The following is a 25424-nucleotide window of genomic DNA, read 5'->3' on the forward strand; positions in this document are numbered from 1 at the left end:
CAGTTACATTGACACTTGATATCTGAAAATAATTTTGCTTTCGTTGGTCATTGATAGTTAAAGGTAATGTTATGTTCAAATGGACACGTTAAAATTCATGGATTAAAGATATTTGAGTTAGAAAGGTTCTTATACGTATTTTGCGGTTACACTTTTAATTTACGTCACACAACATGAGACAGGCATGTAGACAGACAGGCAGACAGACAGAGACAGAGACACAGAGACAGATTGAACGAGCCTGAACATATACTACGAATATATTTAAGTTGTTTTATTGCCTTCGTCTTCTAAGTAATTCTTTTGGTTGCAACACATTTCACAATCATCGTACTCGCGCTCTTCGTCCAACCAGTCCTCCGCAAGGAAAGGAACTTCAAAGTCGCCGGCCACGCCATCTGGTCCATCCCAGAACACTATGCTGGTGATACTCGATAAATTCCCCGACGCCGCCTTGATGGAGATCTGCCGAGGGTAAAATGGATGAGTTAAAATATGTCTCGAGATGATCATAGAGCCAATTACATGGTTATATTTTCACGTGGTCTACATAAGCCAAGTTTGCCCGCTTCCCCGATAAAAAAACGGAACTTATATTCTGGTCATCATCTGTCTTTGAAATCCTGTATCACTTCGCCCAAGTCGAGGTATTGTAGACCGACCAACTGTATTACATTTACTATGTGCGTGCGGTTCCTTCACCCCTTGAAGCGATTGACGACTTGCAAAATGCGCATGGATATCATTAAAGTAATACGATCGATTGAGGAAACTCGACTTCATTTTGCAAAAACTTGACAAAATAATCTTAGCTTGAGTCTGTGATAAGTATTTAATTCTCCAATATTTTTTCTTAATTTAGCTCGGTAATCTTTCTGGACGCAATGGTATGGTGACACTCAGGGTCGAAGACGAGTGATGTCGTGGTCATTACGTCGCTCGTATTTTCCTTGGCTGAACGAAAGCAGATCTTGGGAAATATTGCGTAGATATCAAACTATTCTTTCGTAAAGACCCAAGACGTTGATTGAACTTGAATATCCCTAAAATTGCCATGACTTCTAGAATTCAATTAACAAACTAGCTGGAAATATTTACCGAATATTTTCCTCCCAAAGAGACATCCGTGTCCCCTCGATAATAGGAGCCGGAGATCATTCTGTCGGCGGTGACGTCACGGGTCATTGTGATGGATATTTCGTCGTCGCTATTTTCTGTCGAAACCTTCCATACATGGAAATATAAACAGGAAAGGTTAACCTATGAGAGCAGGTCTTACTATTGGTGTTATGTCTATGTCATTTCAGAATGGATTTGAAAAAGGTATTTCAACGGTCAACGTTGAATTGTTAGATATCCAAAATCTTTCTTCTCAAACGTAACGTTCTGAAAGACCTAATATTACGACTGTGTTGATCTGATGTACCTGGTTAGGTGTGAACATCACGGTGTCTTCGTACTTTGTTCCCCATACACCTTGGCTGTTGACAGCAAACCAACCACCGTCAGCAGTGAAATCATCACTGACGATTCGACTAGGACATGCTGCTCCCTCCGGAGTCGGTAAATGTAGAAAGAAACCTAGGAATTCGAAATAAAAAAAAATACTGATATTGAATCCTTAACTATTTCAATATATATTTTTTCAGAGCAATACTGTCTCAAAGTTTACCAAGTTACGTACGCCGCGACGTAATGTGTCTGACTACAAGGTACATCGGTAAAGTCAACGAGACAAAGTTTCTACGTGAACTTTATGTGCAGTGTAATTAAAACGGTTTCTTACCATCCAGAGATGTTTTTGAACTTTGGTAGTCGTTGTCTACGCGGAAGTCGTCTGTATCTTTTACTATTCCAGCAGTTGGGTCTGTCAGATCTACGAATACAGGCTGAGACACCACGGTGGTCGACAGGCCAGCTTTGTTGGTCACCCGTAGGTAAACGTGGTATGGTCGATTTGTCTGAGATATGAAACAGTAAAACTGAGCTAACGATAAGCAAAGCATTTATTATATCTATAATTCTTTGAAATTGCAATTGAGAATCACACGGCCTATTGTATCATATTCTTATTTTGTATAAAGTATACTTAGTAATGCATTTGCACGCGTCATAAAGAATATCTAATATTCAAGTTGCAGAGATGGATATTAAGTACATCAAAGAGTTATAATTGAACATCTCGAAATTCCATCCTTCATTAAAATTCAAATATCGTTAGTTCCTTTGCCACTATTGTGGAATTACGTACCTCCAAGTCCAGATCGACAAAAGTGTAGCTAGTATCATTGGCAGGGACATCGATGAAGTCTATCAAAAGTACTGGAGTTGTTTTACCATCACAGGATAATCCGTCATAAAGAGATAATGAATATGCTTCCAAGCCACTTTCATCGTCGTAGAAGTCAGTCCAAGAGATGGGTAGCATATCTCCACGAGTTAGGTAAGTTACAGCCTTGAAAATAAAAAAAAAATGATTTCGGTTCTGTATAGCATTAAGCAATAAAGTAATTAAAATGAAAAAAATCGAATCTCTATATGCACACGTACACTTGACATTGCAAACATACACATATATAAGTACATCCATTCATCGGTTATAGACTCGAGCAATCAGCAGCATTTATATATACAAACATAAGCGGCACATTGAACAGAATGTCATACATACATACATACATACATACATACATACATACATACATACATACATACATACATACATACATACATACATACATACATACATACATACATACATACATACATACATACATACATACATACATACATACATACATATATACGCCCGTCCATCCAACAATGTATCCATCATATGCAGCGTTATGTAAGTGCGTCTATCTGTAACATATACAATATTGATCGCACTGTACCTCGTCTGGGAAAGGTCCTACTTTAACATGACCCGAAATTGGTGGAGTTAAGTCTAAGGTGAAGTCAGCTAATGCCAGAGAACAAAAACCAGATTCGTCTGTCGCCATAACGATTCCATGATACGTTTCCCTGTCCTTTAATGACAGCCCTGTAGCTTCCGCCATGGTGTCTTTCCCTACGTTGGTCCAAGGATGGATGTCAAATAAATCTTCATTTTCTCCCTCTGTTCCTCCCTCTCCCGTCGCAGTCTCCTGGAAATTTTGCTAGGCACAGAAGCGATATTATTGAAAAAATAGTCGAATTGAACACATTAAAAATACTGATCGCTCCCCAATCTGTCCATTATGTTACGCATTTTACGTCAATACTTGTAATTAGTTTGATGGATTACATATTCTATTTTTTTAGTCTCAAGAAGAAAACTTTTCACACAATACTGCACAAACTTAGTTCATTTAGAGTTAACGTCTACAATTAAAGCCATGTAATGTATTTGAAAGAGTTACGAAAAACGTATCTCACCAAATCAAAGCAAGACATTGTCATGAGAAAGTCTTTGTTTGCAGTGATTCCCCATGTATAGAACATCACTGGCATTCCAAATTCAAAACCTGCCCACGACAGAGATACTGAGTCAGCTAATGATATGTATCTGTAATAAAGTCACATGAAAGGTATATCAATTGTTGTATGAATACAAATTCAAGATCTACATTGCATGAAAAAGAAAAAGACTAGTACATAAAATGTAGGAACTAGGAAGACCAGGAAGTGAAGGATAAGGTTTAAAAATAGAGTGAAAATATAGAGTATCGGAAATCTCCAGGAGAGTTGTTTTGAGATTACCTTTGCAGCGTAATTTCCCCTTCCGACACTACCTCACCACCGTAGCCAACCTTGATACCGTTGGAGGTCACCTCGGTCATCGACGAAGACACACTATACGCCCTCACGGTGGCGTAGTAAGTTTGTGTTCGAGGGACAAGCTGTAGATTGTCGAAGGTGTGCGAAACGTTACATCCTATGTCTACGAATGGCTGGATGTCTTCTCTTGTGTCAGGATATCGATTGTCTGTACCCATCGCCAATTCATAGTGATCAATTATCTGACTTGATGAGGTTTCTGGCGTGAGAAAATGAAGGATATCCACTGTAATATTTCATGTGATATGTTAATCACTAAAATGTAACACCAATGCACGATGCTTCATTCTTTCATCATGAATATAATGCAATGTAAATTTGACAACAGTGACATAACATTTTGCTGGTTGATATCTACAGAGAAGAAATCTATTTCTCAGGGTTTGCACAAGCGTTTGCAATAACTTTGTGCCATGTGAATACAAAAGTTCAGGACAAATATTCAGGACCTTTGTTACACAAAACGTCTCCGGAATCGTATTTTATCAAATAAGTAATTTTGCAATGTGATTGTAAATTACCCTCTCCTTGTGCATAGCTCCCACCGCAGTGGTCACCAAAAGGGTCCCAATTGGCCGATAAAGACGTAATCGAGTCTTGGAAGTTCAAGTCAATCCCGTACACGTCACCATCCCTTACGTCTCTGGGCGACGGAGGTTCAAGTTGTATAGTTACTCCATCAGATCTAATGACTTCAGCGTACCCCAGGAGGTTGGTAGCTTTCACAATTGTGTAATATGACTCTCCATTTCTCATGTCAAGACCATCGTTCATACCAAAGTCTGCGGAGGGTAGGTGCGAGGGGTAGTTGTTTAAGTCAGGACAAAATTAAAAAAAACTGCTGAGTTTACAGGCTTTTGAAAATTTCTTATGACATAGATTCCCCATTTTAGCTTCTCGTAATGTGTTGTATCACTGAACAACACCTTGTCAAATGATCTTTGCCTCCCTATAATAAGGTGTAAGTTTACTGTTATTGCCGCTCAAATAAACTATTTAATGCGGCCACGGCGAGATCTTCAAATTCAAGTATCGTTGAAACTTTCCTAATACATGTGGCTTTTTATTATGTAAAGTAAGTAAATGCCCTACCATCCGTCGTCGTAGTGAAATTCTGCATTCGCAAACCATCGAATCTGAATATCGACCATTCGTAGTGCATCTTCGGACAGGGGTCTCCATGGAAACTCCACTGTACCTCTAACATTTCATTGCTGTCCTGGTAGTCTCTAAGAGATAAATAGTAAATACCTTTTTCATAAGTATTTATCTCCTTCTGCGCGTTTTAATCATTAATATACTTTAATTAGTAAGTATAACACGGCCTGTGAAAGTTGACGATCGAACATATTAACAGGACAGACAACAGGTGACTGATCATATTTCACTTTCACACTTAAAGATCTGGAGTTTAAATCTGTTCACCATAGAATTTTGCCTCGATCACATTGTTCATGCATTTCACTGATACTGCGGGCAAGTGTGGCACTATATAGGTAATAAGTGAAAAATATATGATTCTTACTTTGAAAAGACATGTACAAAGAATTGAAATGTCTCCAGCAGTGACTACAATGCTCACTTCAGTAATGCAACCTCAGCTTCTTGTTCAATTTGTGAGCAAAACTGTTGATAAAAAAATCCTATGTACTACACATACCCTGTTTTGTTTTGTTTTTGGGTAGCAGGTTCAGTAGAGACTATCATTACCTAAATTTGATTGAAACGAACTCCCTCGTCCTAACATTTTATGATAATATACTTACACATCAGTGTCCTGTCTTCCATCCCAGACATAAGTTCCTTCGAGAGGAGGCAGACCAGCGCTGACTCTACTGATATAAACACCGTTTGATACCGCTGTGGTGTGCATCCCGGCCAGATTGTATCCTCGAACAGATACGAAAGCCTGTCTGACGTCATACAAATCAACTCCGTTGATCAGAGCAATATTCCCCGAAGACACATCCACGTCTGCAAAGTCTAGTATGTCCGTTGTGCCCGGATTTGCACCGACTGCCACTTGGTATCTATGACAAAGAATTAAACTGACAATGTAAACCAGATACTACGCGCACATTAATTTCAATCAGGTTTAAAATTGTGTGACAAATCTCTATGAGTACTCAAAAGTGGTAGCAAACATTACTACAGTCAGTGCTTATTTAAAATTAAACTGTATTTCCATAGACTATTATAAATTCAACGTTACAAACCACAAATTTCACACACACAATTCGATAAATTATGAAAATCACAAAAAAGTCGTTTAGATTAACGTGACAGAGTATCTCTGAGCTTTTTGAAAATGGCGTTTAAATTAGAATGAAATATTTCGAAAGTTCTCTTAATATAGATCAAAAGAATTACTAAAAATTGAAATTTCTGCGACAGACTGTATTTCATAATATGATGCACTGATTTTGAAACGTTATACTGGAGCTTGATGAGCACCAACATCATTATGGTGTTCACAACAAATATCAATATTGAGTCAGATAACTAAGATGGTATTTCGTGTTTAGGGAAATTTTACCTTACTATGAGACTCTCTGGATCATGGAAGTCTTCCCAAGCAACAGATAATCGATCCACTGATTTCTGGCAGACTGCACCATTCGTAGAAAGGTCTAATTTTAAAAAATCCACACGTGAGAATGTTACAAAATTTTGTACAATGGAAATAGTTGAAATTACCACAGCAAATATTAAAACTATGATAAGGACCTTGGGCAAGCAAAAGACAAAAATGAGATATATGTTTGCATTTTTTGCAGCTTACCTTTCACAAACACGGTTGCACTGTAATCGACTTCATCGACGCCGTCTAGGTGTACAACGTTGCCTGGAATAGGCGGAGTGTCAGTCGTCCACGTAAACTGGGTCGGAGTAACTCCTTGTTTCGCCGCCAGCATTGTTTGTTGCTATGAGTGTTACGTAGTGTTGCACGTTGAGAAACGGACCTATCACGAATGTAGAAAAATGTTGATAACATGAAAAAGTCATCTTTGAATGCAGTTTTGAAGTCTATACGATTGTACTAACATTCACATTAATGACTGTTTATTGGTTTCGTCAAAACGCGTACGTTGAAAAGCATTTTCAGTTAAATATGCACAACTAGCGAAGCAATCATGTGACGTTGAAGTTCAAACACAAAAGACGGTCAAAAAGTCTCGATTGAATCAGGTCACGAGAAGATCCCTATAATGCGAGAGCCATGAGAAGATCCCTAAAATGCAAATGTTATGACGAAGATTTTATCTTCCCTGACTTTGATCGGTTAATCCGTCATAGTAACATAATAACCACCTACCGTTTACTTTATATTCATGAAGGGAGGAATCAACCACTGTGAAAGGGTAGACATCGTCGTCACCCTCAGCAAAACCCACTGCAACTTGGTAGTGCGCTATTCCACTCTCCTTGTCGTTGAAGTTGTCCCACGAACAAATCAGATCATCTGTGGTTCTTATCGATCGTGGACAGCTGATGTTGCCCGCCGTTGGTGGCGTCGTGTCGACAGTAATGCCATCAAAGTATGCCTCTGTCACTAATCCAACCTATATAGTCAATAACAGGAACCAATGAGCACGAGGTAACCACACTCCGAACAGCCTACGGTTGCTGGGATCTAATTATCGTTCCCACTTTCACCACTGCCACAGGCAGACCACAGGTAGATTTGTTTTTCAAGTCAGAGAATATCAACGTCACGATGGAAGACCAATTTATCTCTACAGTTAGTTGAATTTATTATTTATGAATCTCAGTTAAGGTGGAGCTGCATGTTGCCACAACAGATTTCTTCAAAGCAATATTTCTCATCAAAGATGACAAGGAAACCCACTCATACTATATATTTTCAAAAAGCAGAGACTCTAAAGTTAAGTATGGTAGCAGTAGTTTACTCAAAGAATGAAGTGGGTGTATATTTGGGGCAAAAAACCTTTATTTTGGTATTAATGATAAAAATTAATTTAAGTAAAAAAGTAGACGTCATTTTCTTAAATGTAATATTTCACTTGAAAGAAGAGTATATGTAGAAAAAACCGATTATTTTATTTGGCATTATCTATCCTCATTCTAAAATGGCAGGGGTTTAAAGACTGACTCTCAAAAAATATATATTAAAATCATGATAAGCAAAATTAAAATGCCTCTTTTTCAAAATGTAAGAACTTTATTGCCAAACAAAATAATCGTTTTGTTAAATAGCATTTAAAGAACATAATGTGAAAATTTCAGAAAATTTGATCCAGCCAGAGTGGAGTTAAATTCTTTGGAAATTTCAAAATTGGGAGGAAAAAGAAGCCAGGAAATTGGGTGATTTGCATACATTTACATAAATTAACACTTCTTTATCACGCAACTTTCGACTGCTTAACAAGCTACAAGGTGAACCCATCCAATATTTTAATCTTCGGTTAACAAATTAATTAAAATTGAATAAATATTTGCAAAAGAGTGATTTTTGAGCAAAATATGCTGTGTTGGTTATTATACCTGATTGGTTGTCCTAACCGTCAGTATATTGGGAAGACCCTGTAGATTTGGCACCACCATGGAACTCGGTGTTTGATCAATTCCGGTAGTATCAGTGCAATTGAAAATGTCAGATGAACCAGGGAAACTGCCGTAACAGAACTCAGTGTGTATTATTTCGCTTTCTGCTTCAGAAATGGTCCAAGATGACTCAATCGTCTGTTTTGACTTCCGAAGGAAAACAAGAGCAAAGATTAACGCATATGAATTATCAAACCTTCCAAAACTTCCCATATTGATAAGGTAAGGAAATGATATATTTGTTCGCGTCCACAACAGAATTACACAAATAACCTGACATTCCAGGGTAATTGGTAATAACGTGTAAAAATCGCAATCCTCATAACTTGATGATGCAAATGTATCCGTCGCGGTGTGCTGACGTTTTGTCCTATCATTACGAAAGCCTCAGCTAGTATACGGATTTTAATCGTTGTCACACTGCCTGAAAGCGAATTAAATGAATTTTAGATGATGTAATTTCTTTGGAGCTTCATAAATAACATAATCCATGTATTTAGATTGTATTCTCATGAGCGTACTTTTAAGTAAGACTAATGGTGATCATTTGCCAATTGACTACTTTCGTCAGTCGACAAGATAATATTCGAAAAAAACAAAAGTAAACGAACTAATGTCAGAAATACTTTCTCTAAGAGAGTAATTTTGTTCCATAGTAATTTCTTAAACGACCCCTATAGCCCCCTGCGAATCCTCGAATTCAAAATATTGATCTACGTTCTGACTTTGAATGATTCTCTGTTTGTCAATGAACTTTGAAAATTTCATTTTTTCACATTATTATATATTTCACGCCGATTTTATGGCCTTGCTGTGTTCTCAATCAGCCTGGCATTAAATTTTACCTAGGTGTATTGTATTGTATTAATTGGCAATTAAGTACTCTGTACCTGATATTTGCTTGACTCCGTAGCTTGGTCACTCTCATTACGTCCGTCTAAATTGTCTATGCTGATCTGTGGAGCAGTGATGTCAACAGTGAATCCGTCTGATGATGAATCCAGTACATCCAGCACCAGTGATTGCCCTTATTGTTGCAAAGTAACGTTTGCCAGGGACAAGAGACAGCAGAGACTGCGCTGTTCCTGAACAACTTATTCCTGGAGACGTATAATGGCATACGTTTTTATGAATTGATTATTTCTTTTTCACGAAGATCAAGAGATGTATTCTTTATAAGTCAATTCCTGAAATTGCATACTCGTCATTTAATTTCACATTTTAAAGCATGGAATGACCATGCACGATAATGTCAATACCGAAAAATTCCTTAAAGTATGATAGCGGTGATTTGTGCATGATTATTAAGTTAAATAGAGGGCAAAGCGTGCAGTCAAGGAAGGTGGCATGGGGCCAAAATAACACTACAACTATATACAGCTGATATCATTGTGTTTTCTATGCATATATAGAATTGGTTTCTGGTGAACTTTAAGATTTTGGATGACAAATCATTAATAGAAAGAAATGCAACAAAGTTCATAAAAGTTCTGATTCACCCGGCTCATTAAATATCCGCCATCTCTAACAAAATTGAAATAAAAGAATTATGCTAAGAAAGAACATTCACCATAAATGTCGTCGGTAAACTTACCTTCGCCGACATGGTATCCCTCGTCATCTGTGACGATACCATCACTGATATACGGCTGAACGTCGTCAGATCTTGGAGTTGTTCCAACGGCCCACTCATAGTGAACAATGCCATGCTGTTCACTTTCAAAACCAGTAAACTGCGCAGTGACTGTGCCAATCTCTTTCTGATAGTCTATGTCTACAGCCATTTGCTCCATTTCATCATTCGTCTCGACTTCAGGACCGTCAGTTACGAAACCGACCTTGTCAGCAGACACAACCTTAATGGCACTGAAATTTGAATTTGAGAAAATCGCAGAGTGACAGAGAAGATGAACAGCAAGTCATTTAATTATTGTCAAAGGCAATATAAGGGAAAGCTCTAGAATTTAGCAATAAAATGTAGCCTAAAAGATATACTCTACAACCACAATCTTTATTGTGTTCACATATGTGAAAGTCATTGCTTTCTTAGGTAGAAACTTTGTTGCATTCACCTTGAAACCATTGCTTCTGATGTCGTTCCAGCACCATTTTCAGCCTTACACGCAACATAGTATTCTGTTCCAGGATTTTCTGCGTCGCTAAATTTCTTCAAAGTCAATCCGTCGATGTAACCACCGTTAGTCGGATCAAACCTAGTGAAGTCTAGTACATCTGTTGCTCCTATGGGATTGGTAGAGTACAGATTTGTGACTCAATACTGTTTACAACGTAAAAATTGTATGCTATAGCTACAGTCTTTCATGTTAATTCGTCAAGCTTGCATATTTTGATTTAACCTGTTGTTACCTTATGATTAATTCAGAATGAAGTGTTCAAAAAACAAAGACTTCTTTCAATTTACTCATACACGTCAGTTCGACACAGCTACGGGCAGTGTTTCGATCGTATACATGTATTATAACATAATAATACTTTGATTTTAAATATATAAATAATTATTGACATTCACTAACCACTGCTCGTTCCGACTGCGATCCAATATGCAAATATACCACTTTCAAAGTCTACGGCTTCCCAGAATGCCCTGATGCCTTCTGTGTCTGTTTGCATGACGTAGCCATCAATGAGCTCCTCGTCTTCGTCAGCTGTCATCGCTCCTATGCTGATTTGCAACATCTATGGTAATTACAAGGAGGAAACGGCCCATGATCTGAATGTATGGTCAAACCAAAGCTCACTAGTCGTAGATATTCGCATCCATCATAGTACATGCATTAGTTATATAGTTAATTAGTTAAGTTTGTTAAAGTGGCATGAGGTATCTATGGTTCAAAAAGTCTATCTCCCAGCCCAATGGGCTTATATGTCACTTCAAAGACAATTCAAATTATAGGTCATAAGGGCGTTGTAAGCAGAAATCAATGCGCATTCAAATATTCACATATAAACGCTCTTTTCTCCCTGTAAATGCATGTTCAATAAACTTTGATATTCCCCTAACATTTCTAGACATCAAAAATCTACATTTCTCAGTATCTGATGTCAAAGTTTGATAATCAGTATTTGAATTTAAATACACTTCCCTCAAATCGTCATATAGATTACAATGGAAAAGAAAGTGCGTCTCATTTTCTACAGCATGTTGATTATTATATAAAGTAACTAACACATACACACAAACACATACTCTCTCTCTCTCTCTCTCTCTCTCTCTCTCTCTCTCTCTCTCTCTCTCTCTCTCTCTCTCTCTCTCTCTCTCTCTCAGCTAACAGTGGCATTTGAACCTGCGGTGGGGTTGAATCAACGATAACACCACTAGTATCTCGAACATTGCCAAGGCCAGCACCATTAACCGCCGATACTCGGATATTATAGAGGCCTCCATTTATCATCTGTAGTGTAGATGGGGAGCGCCATATGACCTTGTCAGCGTCTACTATTTCGTGTGATTTCCTGGGAAAGACAACATCATGAAAAAAGTATTGAAAGACCGATATAGGAACAAACGGCATGGCAATGGACATTTGCATATACAGTTGTGATCAATGTATACACTCTACTGGTAGCTCTCATGTCAGACGTTTGATTCACCTATTGTTAGATATTCCACGTTGATTCGCTAAAACGTCGGGTTCACACTGCTTCACTAATTAAAGAAATTTCTTTGAGATTTAGGGAAGTATATTGATGCTACTAAAACAAAAGAAATTATTAAATAAATATACCCGTCACTCGGATAAAACTGTTTTCGCAATCCTCCATAAGTCTGGTAGATTGTGACTTTGTAGTGATCCACTCCGGATTCATTATCCTCACAGTCCCAGTTAGCAGTTAGTTGAGTTAAACTCTCCTGGATAAAACGTAAAGTGTTATTCACACAATACTGTAGATCGAGGAGGTATAAAACTGTCACGTGAGCGTGAAATAAACTAAGTAATAACAAGACTGGTTATTATTTGGTTTATTTCACGCACAAGTGAGATAAAAATTTTTCAACTGAGTTTGAACTCTACCGCAATCCGCTAACACAGAGTTCCCTTACAAGAGGCTTAGTATTGAAAGTCCGTCGCAAAAAAATCTACAATTAAGGTTCCAAATTGCAGCAATTAATCACTTACTGTATAGCTTGTGTCGGCCCCTATCTTATCGCCATCGCCAAGAAAGCTGAAGATCGGTTCCGTCAAATCGACGGTGAATCCGCTAGAAGCTAATTTTGTTCCTGTGAGGGCGTAGTTTATGGCTTCGATCTCAGTGTACACATAGTCTCCGTGCTTTAGATGAAAATGGTGCCAGTTTATGCTTTTTGTTTCAGCAGGTAAAGAATCTCTCGTGTAGATATTTTCAGCCTCTGATGGGTTTTCTAGGGAAAGTACAAGGGTACACTTTATTACTCTATTGCCAAATAGATTAATTTAATTCTCTCGGTGATGTGATATACTAGAGTTACTAGGTACACTCAACGTTGTGATAAGAAGAACAATTTGATATAAATCTTATGGTCGCCTTCCTCAGACCGAACAAGTAAACCAAATAATGATGCATTGTATACTGATCTTTGAAAAGTACACCACATGTACGCAATGACTGATTCACCCCTTGTACTCACTGGTTGTGGCTATAGCGATTCTGGTCAATGCAATATTTAATTGCGATGATAAACCAACACTTGCAATACATTTCATCACAATCAACATATGAACTATTTACCTTTTCCACGATTTTCTCGCCATATTCTCGTCACATATTCCTTTATATTAGACTCCGGGTCAGAAAAGTCATCCCAAGAAGCAGATACGGTCGTTGCGACTGGCGAATATATCATATCGTGTTCTCGATGCAAACCATCTTTGATCCAACCCGCCATTGGAGCCGTGTTGTCAACTAACACTGTCAAAAGAACATAATATAATTTTCAAGTATATATACAAATGAAAGATCTATGCAGACACGTCAATGAACACACTTGAGAAAGCGACAAAACCAAATCCCACATTCTATCATGTACATTTGGCACTGAGCATCATATGTTATAGCCTGCATGTCTATATGCTAACTTTGACTTTGACGTACGACGTCTTCTTGTGAGCTCTTTGACTTCGTTAATATGGATGAAGGTTGGAAACCAAGTCTTAATCTTTGGCATGCACTGTCAAATATGACGTCTAGATTATTTACAATTGTGTACATATAATCTAACACACGACTGTGCATCAAGATTTAATGCGGACACCAACAGTCGCCAAATTAACACTCGCTAAAGTACAGTTGTATGAATAGAGGCGATTTACAAAAAAAATAAACTATGCGTTAAAATGTACGCAACATACCGCCATCTGATGTGATAGCTGTACGCAACTTCTTGTGCCCCGCATTAAATGCGACAATAGTTGAATAATAGGTTTCGTTGTGATTCAAGTTTAAGTCACTTTTGCACGCTCTGAAGTCGGAATGACCTAGTTCAGTGTAGGGGACTGTGTCGTTGCTTCCCGGGGAGCTACCAGCGTACCATGAATATTTCTCTGTCAAAAGATGAATGAAGGTAATAAAAAGAAAACAATGAGTGTGGATGGGATTAATGTGCGGACAAGGAATCTCGGATTTCTTCAAATAAAGTATACTCTATGTAGTGACTTTCTACACAGTCAATATTGCATCTTCAGCTATAAGTAGAAGCTGATACCGTTCTGAAGAATAATATGAAAGTAAATCAAGCTACTACAGCGACATTGAGCTAATTCTAGTCATACCTATGCCGCTTTCTTCATCGTAGAATCCTCTCCAGCTGACGCATAATACGTCCGATGAAGACTGATAGTCAATGTCGTGACCAAGTACTGTTCCATCAAATACTTCTCCTGGAATCGGAGGGCTTGTATCGACGATGATCGGGGATGCTGCGTGACCGACTGTGGTTAGTTGAACTTTATCGAAGAGGATTAAATAAATTAAAAGAAACCAGTTTAGCAAAAGGCAAGGCATTTGTGTTCGCCTGTTTCATCACATTCGGCAGCCTTTCGTCAAAAAGTGTCCGTGTCAGTTTCATTAATAATTGGTATGAGTTGAAACTGATATTACAACTCGTACTGAATGTAAAGATTGTAATTATACATGCTTTTAAGTCACCTCCTTAGATTTCACATCATTTTTAAGGAAATTGATTTCAATATAACGGTGAGAAAGACAGTGGTCTGGAAATGCAAATGTTTTCACATAGTATCTTGCGTGGTGTATCATGTCTCAACGATTAAATGTGTAGGCCATATTTAGAATAATAACCTCCCCAAAGTCACCATGCCAAAATTGGGACCTTTTTGAAGAGTAAAATGTGCCTTAAACCAAAAAGCGCGCTTTCGTGAAATAATGGTAGTCTGCTATTATATCTTACCATGATTCATGGCTCTTATTTTAACCCAAGTAGGCACACCGTCAGGAACGCAAAATGGATATGCGATGTGAGTTATGTTGCTTTCCCTCTTCCAGTCCAACAGATACACATCTCTTGGACTTTTCCCAAGACCAAAACTGATTTCCTTGATGTGTGATAAATCGTCGCTGAAATAAAAACGAAACACTGAATGTTCAGCATTTTGCCGCTGGATATGTCAGATTGCGCTCTGTCATGGGGCCGGGTGTTTAACAATGACATTGAAACCTAGCTTTTCAACGGAGATTTACTTTACTTAGATTGAACAAAAGCGGAAAATCATTTTCGAGAATTGATCCATGAAATATGATGCTGACAATTCATGTGGGATAATTCTTGAAGTAATTCATTCACTCGTATTTCAATAACAGCAGACATCTACAAATTTATCTTACAGACAGCCACTCAAAATTTGCAACGCCAAAACTATCGAGTACTCATTACTACTGAGTGCTTATCTCTGCGATGGAAATCAACGCACTGTTCGCAAAACGGCGTTCAGTGGTCGCGCACTGTGCACTGATCGTGTGCAACAGTACGAGCACAGTGCGATAAGGCGTCGTCACATGTGCACACGATGTGTCGCTGCGCAAGTTTTTCGATAATCGTACCGTATCTTTAACTTGTAACGATCGCCTATCATACATTTTATATCAGAAGTAAAACAGCAAGCAATGTGATAAAGGTAGTACACATTTCTCACTAGGTAGATCAGTTGTCTAACCTTAGATTGTATTTTGCTGTAATCGTACAATCATCTTCATCATATCCGAGAACGGTGACTTCATGCACGATTGGAGGAGATCGATCAATTGTATACGGAACGGAGTGACACACTGTTGTTGCCATGGGTCCGCCGAAATCAACTTTATTAATTGCTCGAACCGACACGTGATATTTGCCATCTACAGAAAAAGCAAGCAGGGTGTTTGAAAAAGAAAAAAAATGAATATACTGAATTGCTGCACTGGGTAAAAAATGAGATTCCAAACACGTAGTATTTTTTTCAAATAACATAACCAGAATCAAAGGCCCTCGAGTCGATAAAACTGTTTTCCCGAGGGTCTGTGCCATAACTCAACTGACTGATTTCCACTACCTGTAATTGTTGCGTCCCAAACTGGCATCAATCGTGATAAAAAATACATGGAACGATTTTCATGGGTTACGGTAGATAAGCTCAGTAAAGCGAACACATGCACTAACATCCTTACGATTATACCGAATATCATAATAAAATGCTATGAGAGTAAAGCTTGCCAGAAACAAAAGAAACAGTGATTTATACAGTAGTGACAATCCAAGTGTCATCATATCTAACATACCCTGCAAAGACGATGGCACTCACCTGCCAGCTCTTCTTCGAAGGAATCCGCCAGTCCGATGTGTGTCCACTCACTTTCATCGAATAAGTGGGCATGTGGGTCTTTGTGTGGGTGGATGTCGTCAAGACATGGCTCTGAACCGATGGTCCATGTGTAGCCATAGATACCAGTCTCATAGTCGTGGAAACCATCCCAGTTTGCTACATAGATACACAACAATAATATTAATCAAAGTTTCATTTAAAATGAAAAGAAAATACATGTATACAATTAAAAGAAAATACATGTATACTATTAGGACAATTTTTATTTATAACATATAACAAATACTGCACGAATATTGAAACCATAGCATGGCGTAGCCTAGCCTAGCCTAGAATAGCATATCACAGTGGTATGTTAACTTGCCTACTGTTCATATTCATGCTAAACAAACGGCAGATACATTTTATCAACAACGTTAGGCAGTAACAATACCGTAAGTTACAATTACCAGATACAAACGTATTTGCCCTCGTGTACAGCAGGTCAAGGTATGGGGTGTGTCCGTTGAAAACTGTAGCTGAGCCTGGTCCGTCGACAATAACTCTGTAAAATTATCGTATTAAATACAATATTCAATTGATACCGAGAATCAAGTTCATGGACCAAGATTATATTGCAAATATGTTACCAAGGATCAACATTACATATATAGTTCTATTTTATATTTGCAGTGTTCACTATAATTTAATATTTTTCTTGTATCTATCCAAATGAAGAATTATCAAACATTAAGTATGAATACCTATAGTTGGCAAGTTGTGTTGTTTCAACACATCTAAATTTCCATTCATCTGGTACAAAGTTTAAGCAGGGTTCGTTTGAAACCTGGTCGATCAACTCGTTTTCGATGATACCAGGATTGGGCGGAGTGAAATCAGCAATTATTGGTTCAGACGATATGATGTTCTCGTAGCCTAGAACGACAGAGATTAAAATAAATAATAAAAAACCTTAAAATTGTGTGAGTCTGGAAATTGACAACGTTGGAGTTGTTTTTAATTAGAGTCACTAATAGCAATCTATTCGGATCCTTGCTGTTCTGTGCAAAAATCGTGTGAACACATGATTTCGTTTTCTGTAAAATCTTGTACGCTGTTATTCCTTTACATTATGCCACGAAGCTTTTAGTTTCCTTTTAAACTGTTGAGTATTAACCATGTCATTATCATATCTAAGATTTTGTCTGACACGTTGTCAAGGACACAGTATTTACCAGGCATAGAAATTTGAAATTATATTTCAAAAACGGTGAAGTGATTTATTAACTGACCAAGAACATTCACTACTTGCAGTTGCATGTAGTATACATCACCATGCCGCAGGGTTAAGTCTTCGTAATAGAACTCCGATGAATGTCCAACGCCAAGTTTTTCATAATGATGAAACAGTCCAGACTGTGTGTGAAGCGAAAAATTATATTATATATAATATATATAATGGTATATATTATATATAATATATTATATATAATATATTTATATATATATATAAGTAGGTAGGTAGGTAGGGAGATGGACAGGTATACATAGGCAGGGAGGTAGTCAGGCTTGCAAGCAGGCAGTCAGGCAAGTACATGTATGTTTATTTGCATATATGCATGTACGTACATATCATTTTGGGGAAGTGGGGGATGGATGGGATGGATACGTATATTACGTATATACGCATATAATAAAATATTTCACACCTCATGTATAATTGCAGCACTCCCTTCTATACCGGATAGTATCTCGCATGTACCACTGGTTCCGAAATCATAGTTGAAGCTCAGACATCTCGTGGGTGGTATTTTTAAACAATGGGCAGCGCAGTCGGTAACCCTTGAGTAAGATGCTATCTCGTAGGGCGACAATCCAAGTCGGCCTTTCCTTTCCCTTCCAAATTGTATCAGAGGATCAGTTTGATCGGCAATAGACGTTGCATATTCTCCGACAGTCACGTCAGACCATGGTACAATCTGATCTGAAAATATTCCAAATCCAAAGCCAACTCCTTCCTGAAGTAAAAAAAAATCAACACTTTTAATTAGCTGTATACTTTGTAGCGTTTGGAATTTTCACTGCAATCAGCAGGTTTTTTATAATTTAGCTAAAAAGATATCATAACCATAGTAATATGGCATTAAACTGGTTCAATAATCATTTCCATACAAGGTAATACATTACCAGGTCCATGGGACATTTGTGATTTACAAATTTAAGTAGGACCATTCTGAACCACTTATAGTTAGTGGTGGCACCAGATGTCCGGAATGGGTAACCGTACCCTGCTAGCATGCTGCGCTCATCAGGATTGTCTTGTAATTGTCTAAATATTGTATGAAGTGATACAGTATATGAATCACTGTTATAAGTCAAAGCCGGGAATGCTGTCGCTAATCAAGTGAGTGACCGAGGTGTCGTATTTGGCCACAATATCGTCATATCGACCATAGAACGTTTTGAAAGTGCTCAATAGTGTTTTTTTTGGTGTGTATCCCTGTCTCACTAGTTTCGATGCAAAAGAGCTATGTCTCATTTGAAAATCAGGAATTAGTAGGAATCACAAGCTCTACAATATCTGAGAAGTTGAGACACGTTGAGACACGTACACACCATAAGTACAGAGAAAAAATTAAATTAGCGGCATATTAAAATAACGAATTGATAGGCTACTAAAGGATGCTAGCAAATTTAAAAATACATGTTTCACAGCAGACAAGCAGTCGCACATTGTATTTACATTAAATTTAAGACGAAACTAATTCAGAGATGAATATATTTTAAGAACTCTGGTGTGTACAGCTATTCATCGATCTCAAATCATGGTGTCTCCTTTTATGGAACACTATGATCTTATTTTTTACCTTTTCTGTTTTACCTTACAGACTTTACCTTTTGGCTGTTGAGTTCACTATCGTCGTACACCACAGCAGAAGCTCTGAGTATATCATGTCTGCTAGTTGTGTGGAATTCTGGCGTGACTCTTCCTTCGGGCAACGTGACGTCATACGTTGGCAAAAGGCATGTTGCTACGGCAGCATTATTCGCAGAGTCAGTAGCCTGTACGGTGAAGTGTGTGACCAACCCTCCCGGTAGCATCTAATTAAGGGAATACCATTAAAGAGGAACAGGTAATTACGATGAGTAATTTAAAGAAAAAGAAAGACTTTTATAACCAACTTGGATTACCAAATTTAGCTGTGAAAAATTCTAGGCAGTAATCTGTCGCAAGAACTTAATTGTCGTTTTTCCTGGCTGATTGTCAAAAACAAAAATTTTACCCTGGAATCTTATCGTCGGTGTAATGGTTGGCTTTCAGTGAACTCTCACCTCAGCGATGACAACAGCAGATCCTCCCATCGGCTGGTCCTTTAACAAATCGCAACCAGTCTTGTAAGATCCAACGCAAAATGTCAATTCCACCTCGCTGTTTTCGTCACCTACAGCTACTTCGAGCGAGAACGCAGGGTCAGTGTAGTCCCGACCAGGAACTTGGTAAACGTCACACTCGGTGACCTCACCCGATTTTTCAAACCCTTTGAGTATGTTGCGTCCCTGTTGACATCAACAATATATTCGCAAGATGCTATAACAAACTTTGCGATGACCACAATAATGGGAAGCACATCTCATACTGATAAAAGTAAGTTTTCATCAATTTTGCTAAATTCAGAAATATTGATCGTATTTATAGTAATAACCTAAATATGAATGTTATGTATAATTGCAAAAAACAATCAAATGTATAAATTGTGAATGATTTATACAATGAGTTTCTAAAAAGATACTTCATCAAAATATCAAAATGTTACATAACTGCATCTCTGAAAAATTAAAGAAGTAAAGACTAAACAGGTGTAGGAAGAAATTCCGTCATATTCTTACGCTCATGCTTTCCGGCACGATAATTTATACAAGTACATGTAGCAATAACATTGACATCGCTGTACTGCAAATTATATCAGACGGTCTGACAAACGAATATACTTATGGCACGAATACAGCGATCTGATTGGTCGACACGTTAAAATAACCTTGCTATATTTGCGATATAGTACGGTTTGAATACACGCGAGCTCCAATCTAGAGAAAAATACATTGTTCGACTTGTCACGCAAGAATTTGAATATAATTTTGTGATATAGCATTAATCGATTCGGCAACGGGTATACCACTCGGTTTTGGAAAGCTCACTCAATGCATGCACGAGCGATAGCGAGTGCATATAGGTCGTGAACTAGTTAAAATCTCGTTGTATATCCGTCACTGGATTGGTTTATGGCTAAATATATATCATTGTATGCTAAATGATTGAAAAGAGAACATAAAGAATTAGGTCCCTGTAAAACTGCTTCCGATTACAAAACATTATTTAAAGTGCAGAGGAGGTTATGTTTATCAATTCAACATATTGTCCTTAGCATTGTCACTGTAGCAAATTGCGTGCTGTCATTTCATATAATAGTTAACAGAATATTAAATCAAAGAATTCTTGAGATAGAGCATGTTAACTAAAAAGGTCAATTTGTCAAAACCTTATTGACGAGAAGCCTAATCTGACTTAGATCCATAAACATATCGGTTTCTCTTCAAGATAAGATTGGAATAAAAACGAAGTCAAACCTTGAAAGGTGCACACAGAAACACACCATGAAAAGACCCATGGCATAGTCTGGTTATAATGGGTACGCCCATATATTGGCAAAATATAATTTATAGGAAGAGAGTTCTCACGATATATGTACTCCTATATAGTATGAAAATATCGGAATTATACTAACACTGATTGTTTTGTTTTTTTTGGAAATATCTTCCATATTCACAAGTTTTAATCCTCACATGGATACAGATGAAAATATTATAAGATTTACTAACATTAGGAGCAGAAAACACACTGCACCCGTACAGTGATACGTACTAGCCAAGTTCATCTCTTTTGAAAAACTGTTAATGAGAAGCTTAAGCAAGTAACAGTATGGTGAAACGTTTGGTGAAAAAACTTTGGGATCCGAAGATTTGTAGCTACTTATTTGCAAATTACTAGTAGATATCTTTGAAAATGGTCGGCGACTTTCAAAACTAAGAGGGATATCAAATCAACCTTGACAGTGCAGTGAACTCCCATAAACATCTGTGTAATAGATCACGGCATTAAGTTGTTTATGCACCTTCGAGATCTGCTATAATTCCACAATGTGGCCTTTTGTACACGAAAATGATGCGATAATGACGTAATATTTGAAAGGACCGTCAAAGTTAATTTCATTCCTAATACAAAATTCAAGACTCTTGCAATTTTAAGTGGGCACTGATATTAAATGATGTTTTCCAAGGAAACTTAACCCCCATCCCCTTCCATAGTCGCATTCTGGTATCTTAAAATATCGTTATTTCTTACCTTATCTTTAGATACCTCTGTAAACATCGGTGGCGTGGTATCTGGATCTAGATCGCCCTTGTCCAATATATTCCCATCGATCTGTGGTGACGTATAACTCCATATGAGAAGATCTAGGAGGACCTTGGTCTTTTCTTTTCTCAGTATCTTTATACGCATCAACACGAGACCACGAAGGTCCAACTTTATGGGAACTAAAGTGAGATCAATTCTTGTCCTACAAGGAACATTATCGATTATTATACATGTATGTACCACTGTCTACTTAAACAACAACATAAACATTATGATGTCAATTCTTCAATATCATGACATATTTACAATCCCGTCTATTACTCCTAGGGGCCGTGCCTTACCAAAAGTATATTGCTATCCCCAAGGCCATAGGCCGAGGGGTTTAGCGATTTGCTTCTGGCAACGCACGCACGGCTTACAAATAATCAAACGCGCACATGCGGATTTTCAGTTTTAACACATGTTAAAAATATACACCCCGATAGCGGCAATTGTTGTTTTCAGTAACCACGTAATAAAGTCGTTTGATATGTAATTCGCCCATGCCTTGTTTTCACTAGTCTGTCAACGTGAACGATGAGTTGATTGTTTCTCCACTCAACCTTCTCGTTTGCTTACCATTACTTTTCTCTGAGGCGTGGATGTGATATCAAGGCTGAATGTGTCGAATTACATATATTTCATAGTGAGGTGAATACCTTGTTAATGTATCGAATATTTATTTATGTTTATTCAAAACCTCTACGTTTAGTGCCGTGCTCTGTTCAACCTGCGTTTTGGTGCAGATCAGCTGAGTAGTACAGGCTTCACTTGCGTCTCCCCACGATACATGCACCGAACATATCAAAGCATGGCAAATACTTATATCAATCCTACCGAAGTTCCAATGGAAATTTGTTGAACTGAAGCTCTGCCTGAGTTGGAAATGACGCTGTTATAAGATACCCAGTAATCTTCATTTCAACGGCGAATAACGGTATCCACACTCCGAGCGAACCCCACATGGCGGCGCTTATAGCTGGTGTTGCCTTTACCTAAATGGATATAATTTTTTACAATTTAATGGTAAATTCCTTCAATTTGGAGAAGCGAAATAATATACACTCTCCTTTGCCTACTTTCAACCATGGAGTAGGACCTCTTTCCATGACCTCCGTCGAAATGCCTCGCTGGGCTCTGACTATAGCACAGACTATGATATATAGATGATCACCCAGAATTGCGGTCAAGCATGCACGTGAACTGTCGTAAAACAATATGAAACAACCTTTCCCCCAAGGTAACAAAATCTAATAAAAAAAATATTAAATAGTATAAGCAAACACGTACGAGTAAAACTGATTATTGGAAATGCATTGTTATGATTATATATCGAAAGAATCTTACCGTCAGTGTCATTGATACAAGGGCAACTTCACCAGACAACTTTACTCCACAAGTCCCGCCAGATCCAAATCCTATAAGACATGACGATAATTCCTGACTCTATTAATTTCGGATTAAATATTATTGTCAAAGATGCGAAATTCTCACATTATTGAATGCGCCACAGCCTGTGAAGCTTCATCGGGCAATATAACTTAACATGGTGTACACATAATATGATAAAATGTGATTGTACATGATTACTATAATTAATGGGTAATACCTGAGCAAGGTAATCAAATTGTGTGTATTTTACTTCATGTCATAATTTAATTATATAACGTTTCAACTCAGCAAAGTTTTGGCATCGGTTATTGAGCATTGTTAATGAAGTGTTAGCTAAGAGATTGCAGTCAATGAAGTGTACGGTCGGTATAGACTTTATAATGTGGTAAAACACGTTCTCGGTTGATAATGCGTTATGTTTGTATGTAGACACCGTACTTAGACAATGTTCATTGCCAGATTCTGCATTGACCCTACTAGAATTTAGAAGACAGCGAGTGACGCCGATCAGAGGAGTTTACTCACCAAAATAAACAGGAACAGTCCCCAATACGAATCTGAAAGTAAGGTCGAAGAACTCAAGCTCTTGACTAAAACTAAATTCTCCCCTTAACTTAATATCAAATCTCCAGAATTCGTCTTCGTAGTCATCAAGAAGCTGAGAAGTTATCGATTCTAGTTTCTGTAATATAAAGCAGCACAATTACAAGATTATTCGGAATAACAACCTCTTTTGCGCAGTAAATATCGTAAATTGTTTATAACTTCTACCGTTATTGCAAACAACAGATTGAAGTACATATTTGTCATCTTATTTCATAAAACATGTATAGAAGTGATTCGTAAAAGGCGTATTTTTATCTTGATTTGTGTTCATTTTGTCTGTCGCTAGTAATTGTCTCCTGACAGTTTAAGTTAAAGAATCAGCAATATACAAAAGGGTCAGGGTTTTACATTACCCGTCATTGTGGAATTTCTGAAATCATACAAATATTAAGGAGAAAAATCTTATTATGATTTTTTTCAAACGACAAAATAAACGATTGTGCAAACGTCCTTCGATATCATAAACGAGGACTAAATAGATATTTACAACGCCACATAGCCACACATTCATCTTAATTGAACATCAAGCAGTCCCATAGCCATAAGCTTCAATTAGTGCCCATACATGTATTTCCTTTGTAGAAATCTAACGTTCTAATAAAACTGCCGACACTTAAAAGGGTACTGAATGAGATAAGCTAAATGTATTTACCTCTATGGCAACAAGGCCAACTACGTCATCTATCAGCCTGGGAACCACAGAACCATCCAAACCTACTATGTCTACCAGTTCTTCGAATTGACGCAAGGACAAATGGGTAATATCTGCGAGATATTAAAGTAGGAATAAAATTAATGATAAGATATTGCTGCCCTGTAACGCCTCTCCAATAATCGTTAAAATCTAGTATGACAATTGTTAGAAATCCGGTGATATATCTTGATATATAACTATTTTTCAAATGCAGCAATGCACGTTTTTAAAAAATCTATAATTTTGTAGAAAGCTTTAGCAGGAAATCAAGGTATGGGTTCTAGGACTAAAGCAAAAATCAAAGGAAGGCTCAGTCTTCTATTTTTCATGCCAATCAGCAAATTAATATCCAGTGATAAAACGAGAAGTTTGCAGTCAAGAGTATGTTTTGGGCTGCAAACATTCGTATTCGTCGAGCAAATTACGCTAATTTCACAATTTGCGTCAAAAATTCTTACAGTCCTTTGCTGGTTTACGTCTTCAACGGACTGATCTGAAATGTTTAATTAAACAATTCAGACCCATGCATGTAGTTTAGTTTCTTTCATCTATAAGAGGTTGAAAATTCATTTTGTCAGACTGAAAGAGTCAAACAGAGGGCATCCGACATCATGAATTTCATAGTACTTTTCTAAAAGAAAATAATTTTTAACTACACTAATAATCAGGAATTACCATACACAGTAATAGTAATTTCGGTAGTGAATCAACTGATTAAATGACAGCAATTTGATGAAAATTATGGAAAACTCTTTTCCGAAATGCGTTAGACCTTACTTCATCTAAATACTTACCTGCTGCATTCCTCTTTGGTTTCACTATTTCAGAACATTTGTCGACCTGCAGCGTCATTTCTTTGAAAATGGTAATCTGGCTAAGGCAGTAGTCTGTGATCTTTGAACACATTTTTGCTTTTAGGAATACCTGCATCAATTTAAAGAAGACATTAAATTACCATTACGATAATTGTGAAAACAATTCTCTTTTTTCCTACAAATACTTCATATTCCGATTTCTGAAGTAGTGTTCATATTTAGCTCTGTGTTAATTGTTAGATTAAATTGAGAAATGTACACTTCATCAAATATCTCATGATATT

General features: G+C 37.5%; 3 protein-coding genes across 3 annotated transcripts; all 3 read right to left on the bottom strand.

The window, feature by feature from the left end:
- Positions 1 to 264: 264 nt before the first annotated feature.
- Positions 265 to 7377, bottom strand: LOC139146234 (uncharacterized). Its single transcript, XM_070717642.1, has 14 exons — positions 7136 to 7377; positions 6602 to 6782; positions 6356 to 6449; positions 5586 to 5849; positions 4912 to 5048; positions 4341 to 4601; positions 3742 to 4018; positions 3418 to 3547; positions 2895 to 3158; positions 2252 to 2455; positions 1787 to 1961; positions 1427 to 1581; positions 1099 to 1224; positions 265 to 465 (listed from the first exon to the last, which is right to left on the bottom strand). Exons 2-14 carry the CDS (start codon positions 6732 to 6734, stop codon positions 265 to 267), a joined length of 2421 nt encoding a protein of 806 aa, XP_070573743.1. The 5' UTR covers positions 6735 to 6782; positions 7136 to 7377.
- A 1904-nt stretch (positions 7378 to 9281) lies between these two features.
- On the bottom strand, positions 9282 to 10228 carry LOC139146148 (uncharacterized). The gene is made up of 2 exons (XM_070717568.1): positions 9980 to 10228; positions 9282 to 9485 (listed from the first exon to the last, which is right to left on the bottom strand). Exons 1-2 carry the CDS (start codon positions 10176 to 10178, stop codon positions 9358 to 9360), a joined length of 327 nt encoding a protein of 108 aa, XP_070573669.1. The 5' UTR covers positions 10179 to 10228; the 3' UTR covers positions 9282 to 9357.
- A 225-nt stretch (positions 10229 to 10453) lies between these two features.
- LOC139146235 (uncharacterized) lies at positions 10454 to 25231 on the bottom strand. Its single transcript, XM_070717643.1, has 23 exons — positions 25120 to 25231; positions 24284 to 24396; positions 23551 to 23707; positions 22981 to 23051; positions 22471 to 22628; positions 21580 to 21796; positions 19512 to 19736; positions 19074 to 19280; positions 17888 to 18196; positions 17471 to 17594; positions 16943 to 17114; positions 16649 to 16743; positions 16179 to 16355; positions 15555 to 15735; positions 14792 to 14958; positions 14154 to 14327; positions 13734 to 13925; positions 13114 to 13293; positions 12525 to 12766; positions 12132 to 12256; positions 11691 to 11859; positions 10920 to 11082; positions 10454 to 10626 (listed from the first exon to the last, which is right to left on the bottom strand). Exons 1-23 carry the CDS (start codon positions 25229 to 25231, stop codon positions 10454 to 10456), a joined length of 3903 nt encoding a protein of 1300 aa, XP_070573744.1.
- Positions 25232 to 25424: the final 193 nt, after the last annotated feature.

This window comes from Ptychodera flava, chromosome 12 (assembly GCF_041260155.1).
Source record: "Ptychodera flava strain L36383 chromosome 12, AS_Pfla_20210202, whole genome shotgun sequence".
Classification (NCBI taxonomy): Eukaryota; Metazoa; Hemichordata; class Enteropneusta; family Ptychoderidae; genus Ptychodera; species Ptychodera flava.

Coding starts and splice junctions, on each gene's coding strand:
- LOC139146234 (XM_070717642.1), bottom strand. CDS start 6,734: ATGCTGGCGGCGAAACAAGGAGTTACTCCGACCCAGTTTACGTGGACG. Junction 4,019..4,340: donor GAGCTATGCACAAGGAGAGG/GTAATTTACAAT, acceptor TTCTCACGCCAG/AAACCTCATCAAGTCAGATA. Junction 466..1,098: donor CTTTGGGAGGAAAATATTCG/GTAAATATTTCC, acceptor TACCCTCGGCAG/ATCTCCATCAAGGCGGCGTC.
- LOC139146148 (XM_070717568.1), bottom strand. CDS start 10,178: ATGGAGCAAATGGCTGTAGACATAGACTATCAGAAAGAGATTGGCACA. Junction 9,486..9,979: donor GGGATACCATGTCGGCGAAG/GTAAGTTTACCG, acceptor ATACGTCTCCAG/GAATAAGTTGTTCAGGAACA.
- LOC139146235 (XM_070717643.1), bottom strand. CDS start 25,231: ATGTGTTCAAAGATCACAGACTACTGCCTTAGCCAGATTACCATTTTC. Junction 24,397..25,119: donor ACCAAAGAGGAATGCAGCAG/GTAAGTATTTAG, acceptor AATATCTCGCAG/ATATTACCCATTTGTCCTTG. Junction 19,281..19,511: donor CTGCTGTTGTCATCGCTGAG/GTGAGAGTTCAC, acceptor TCCCTTAATTAG/ATGCTACCGGGAGGGTTGGT.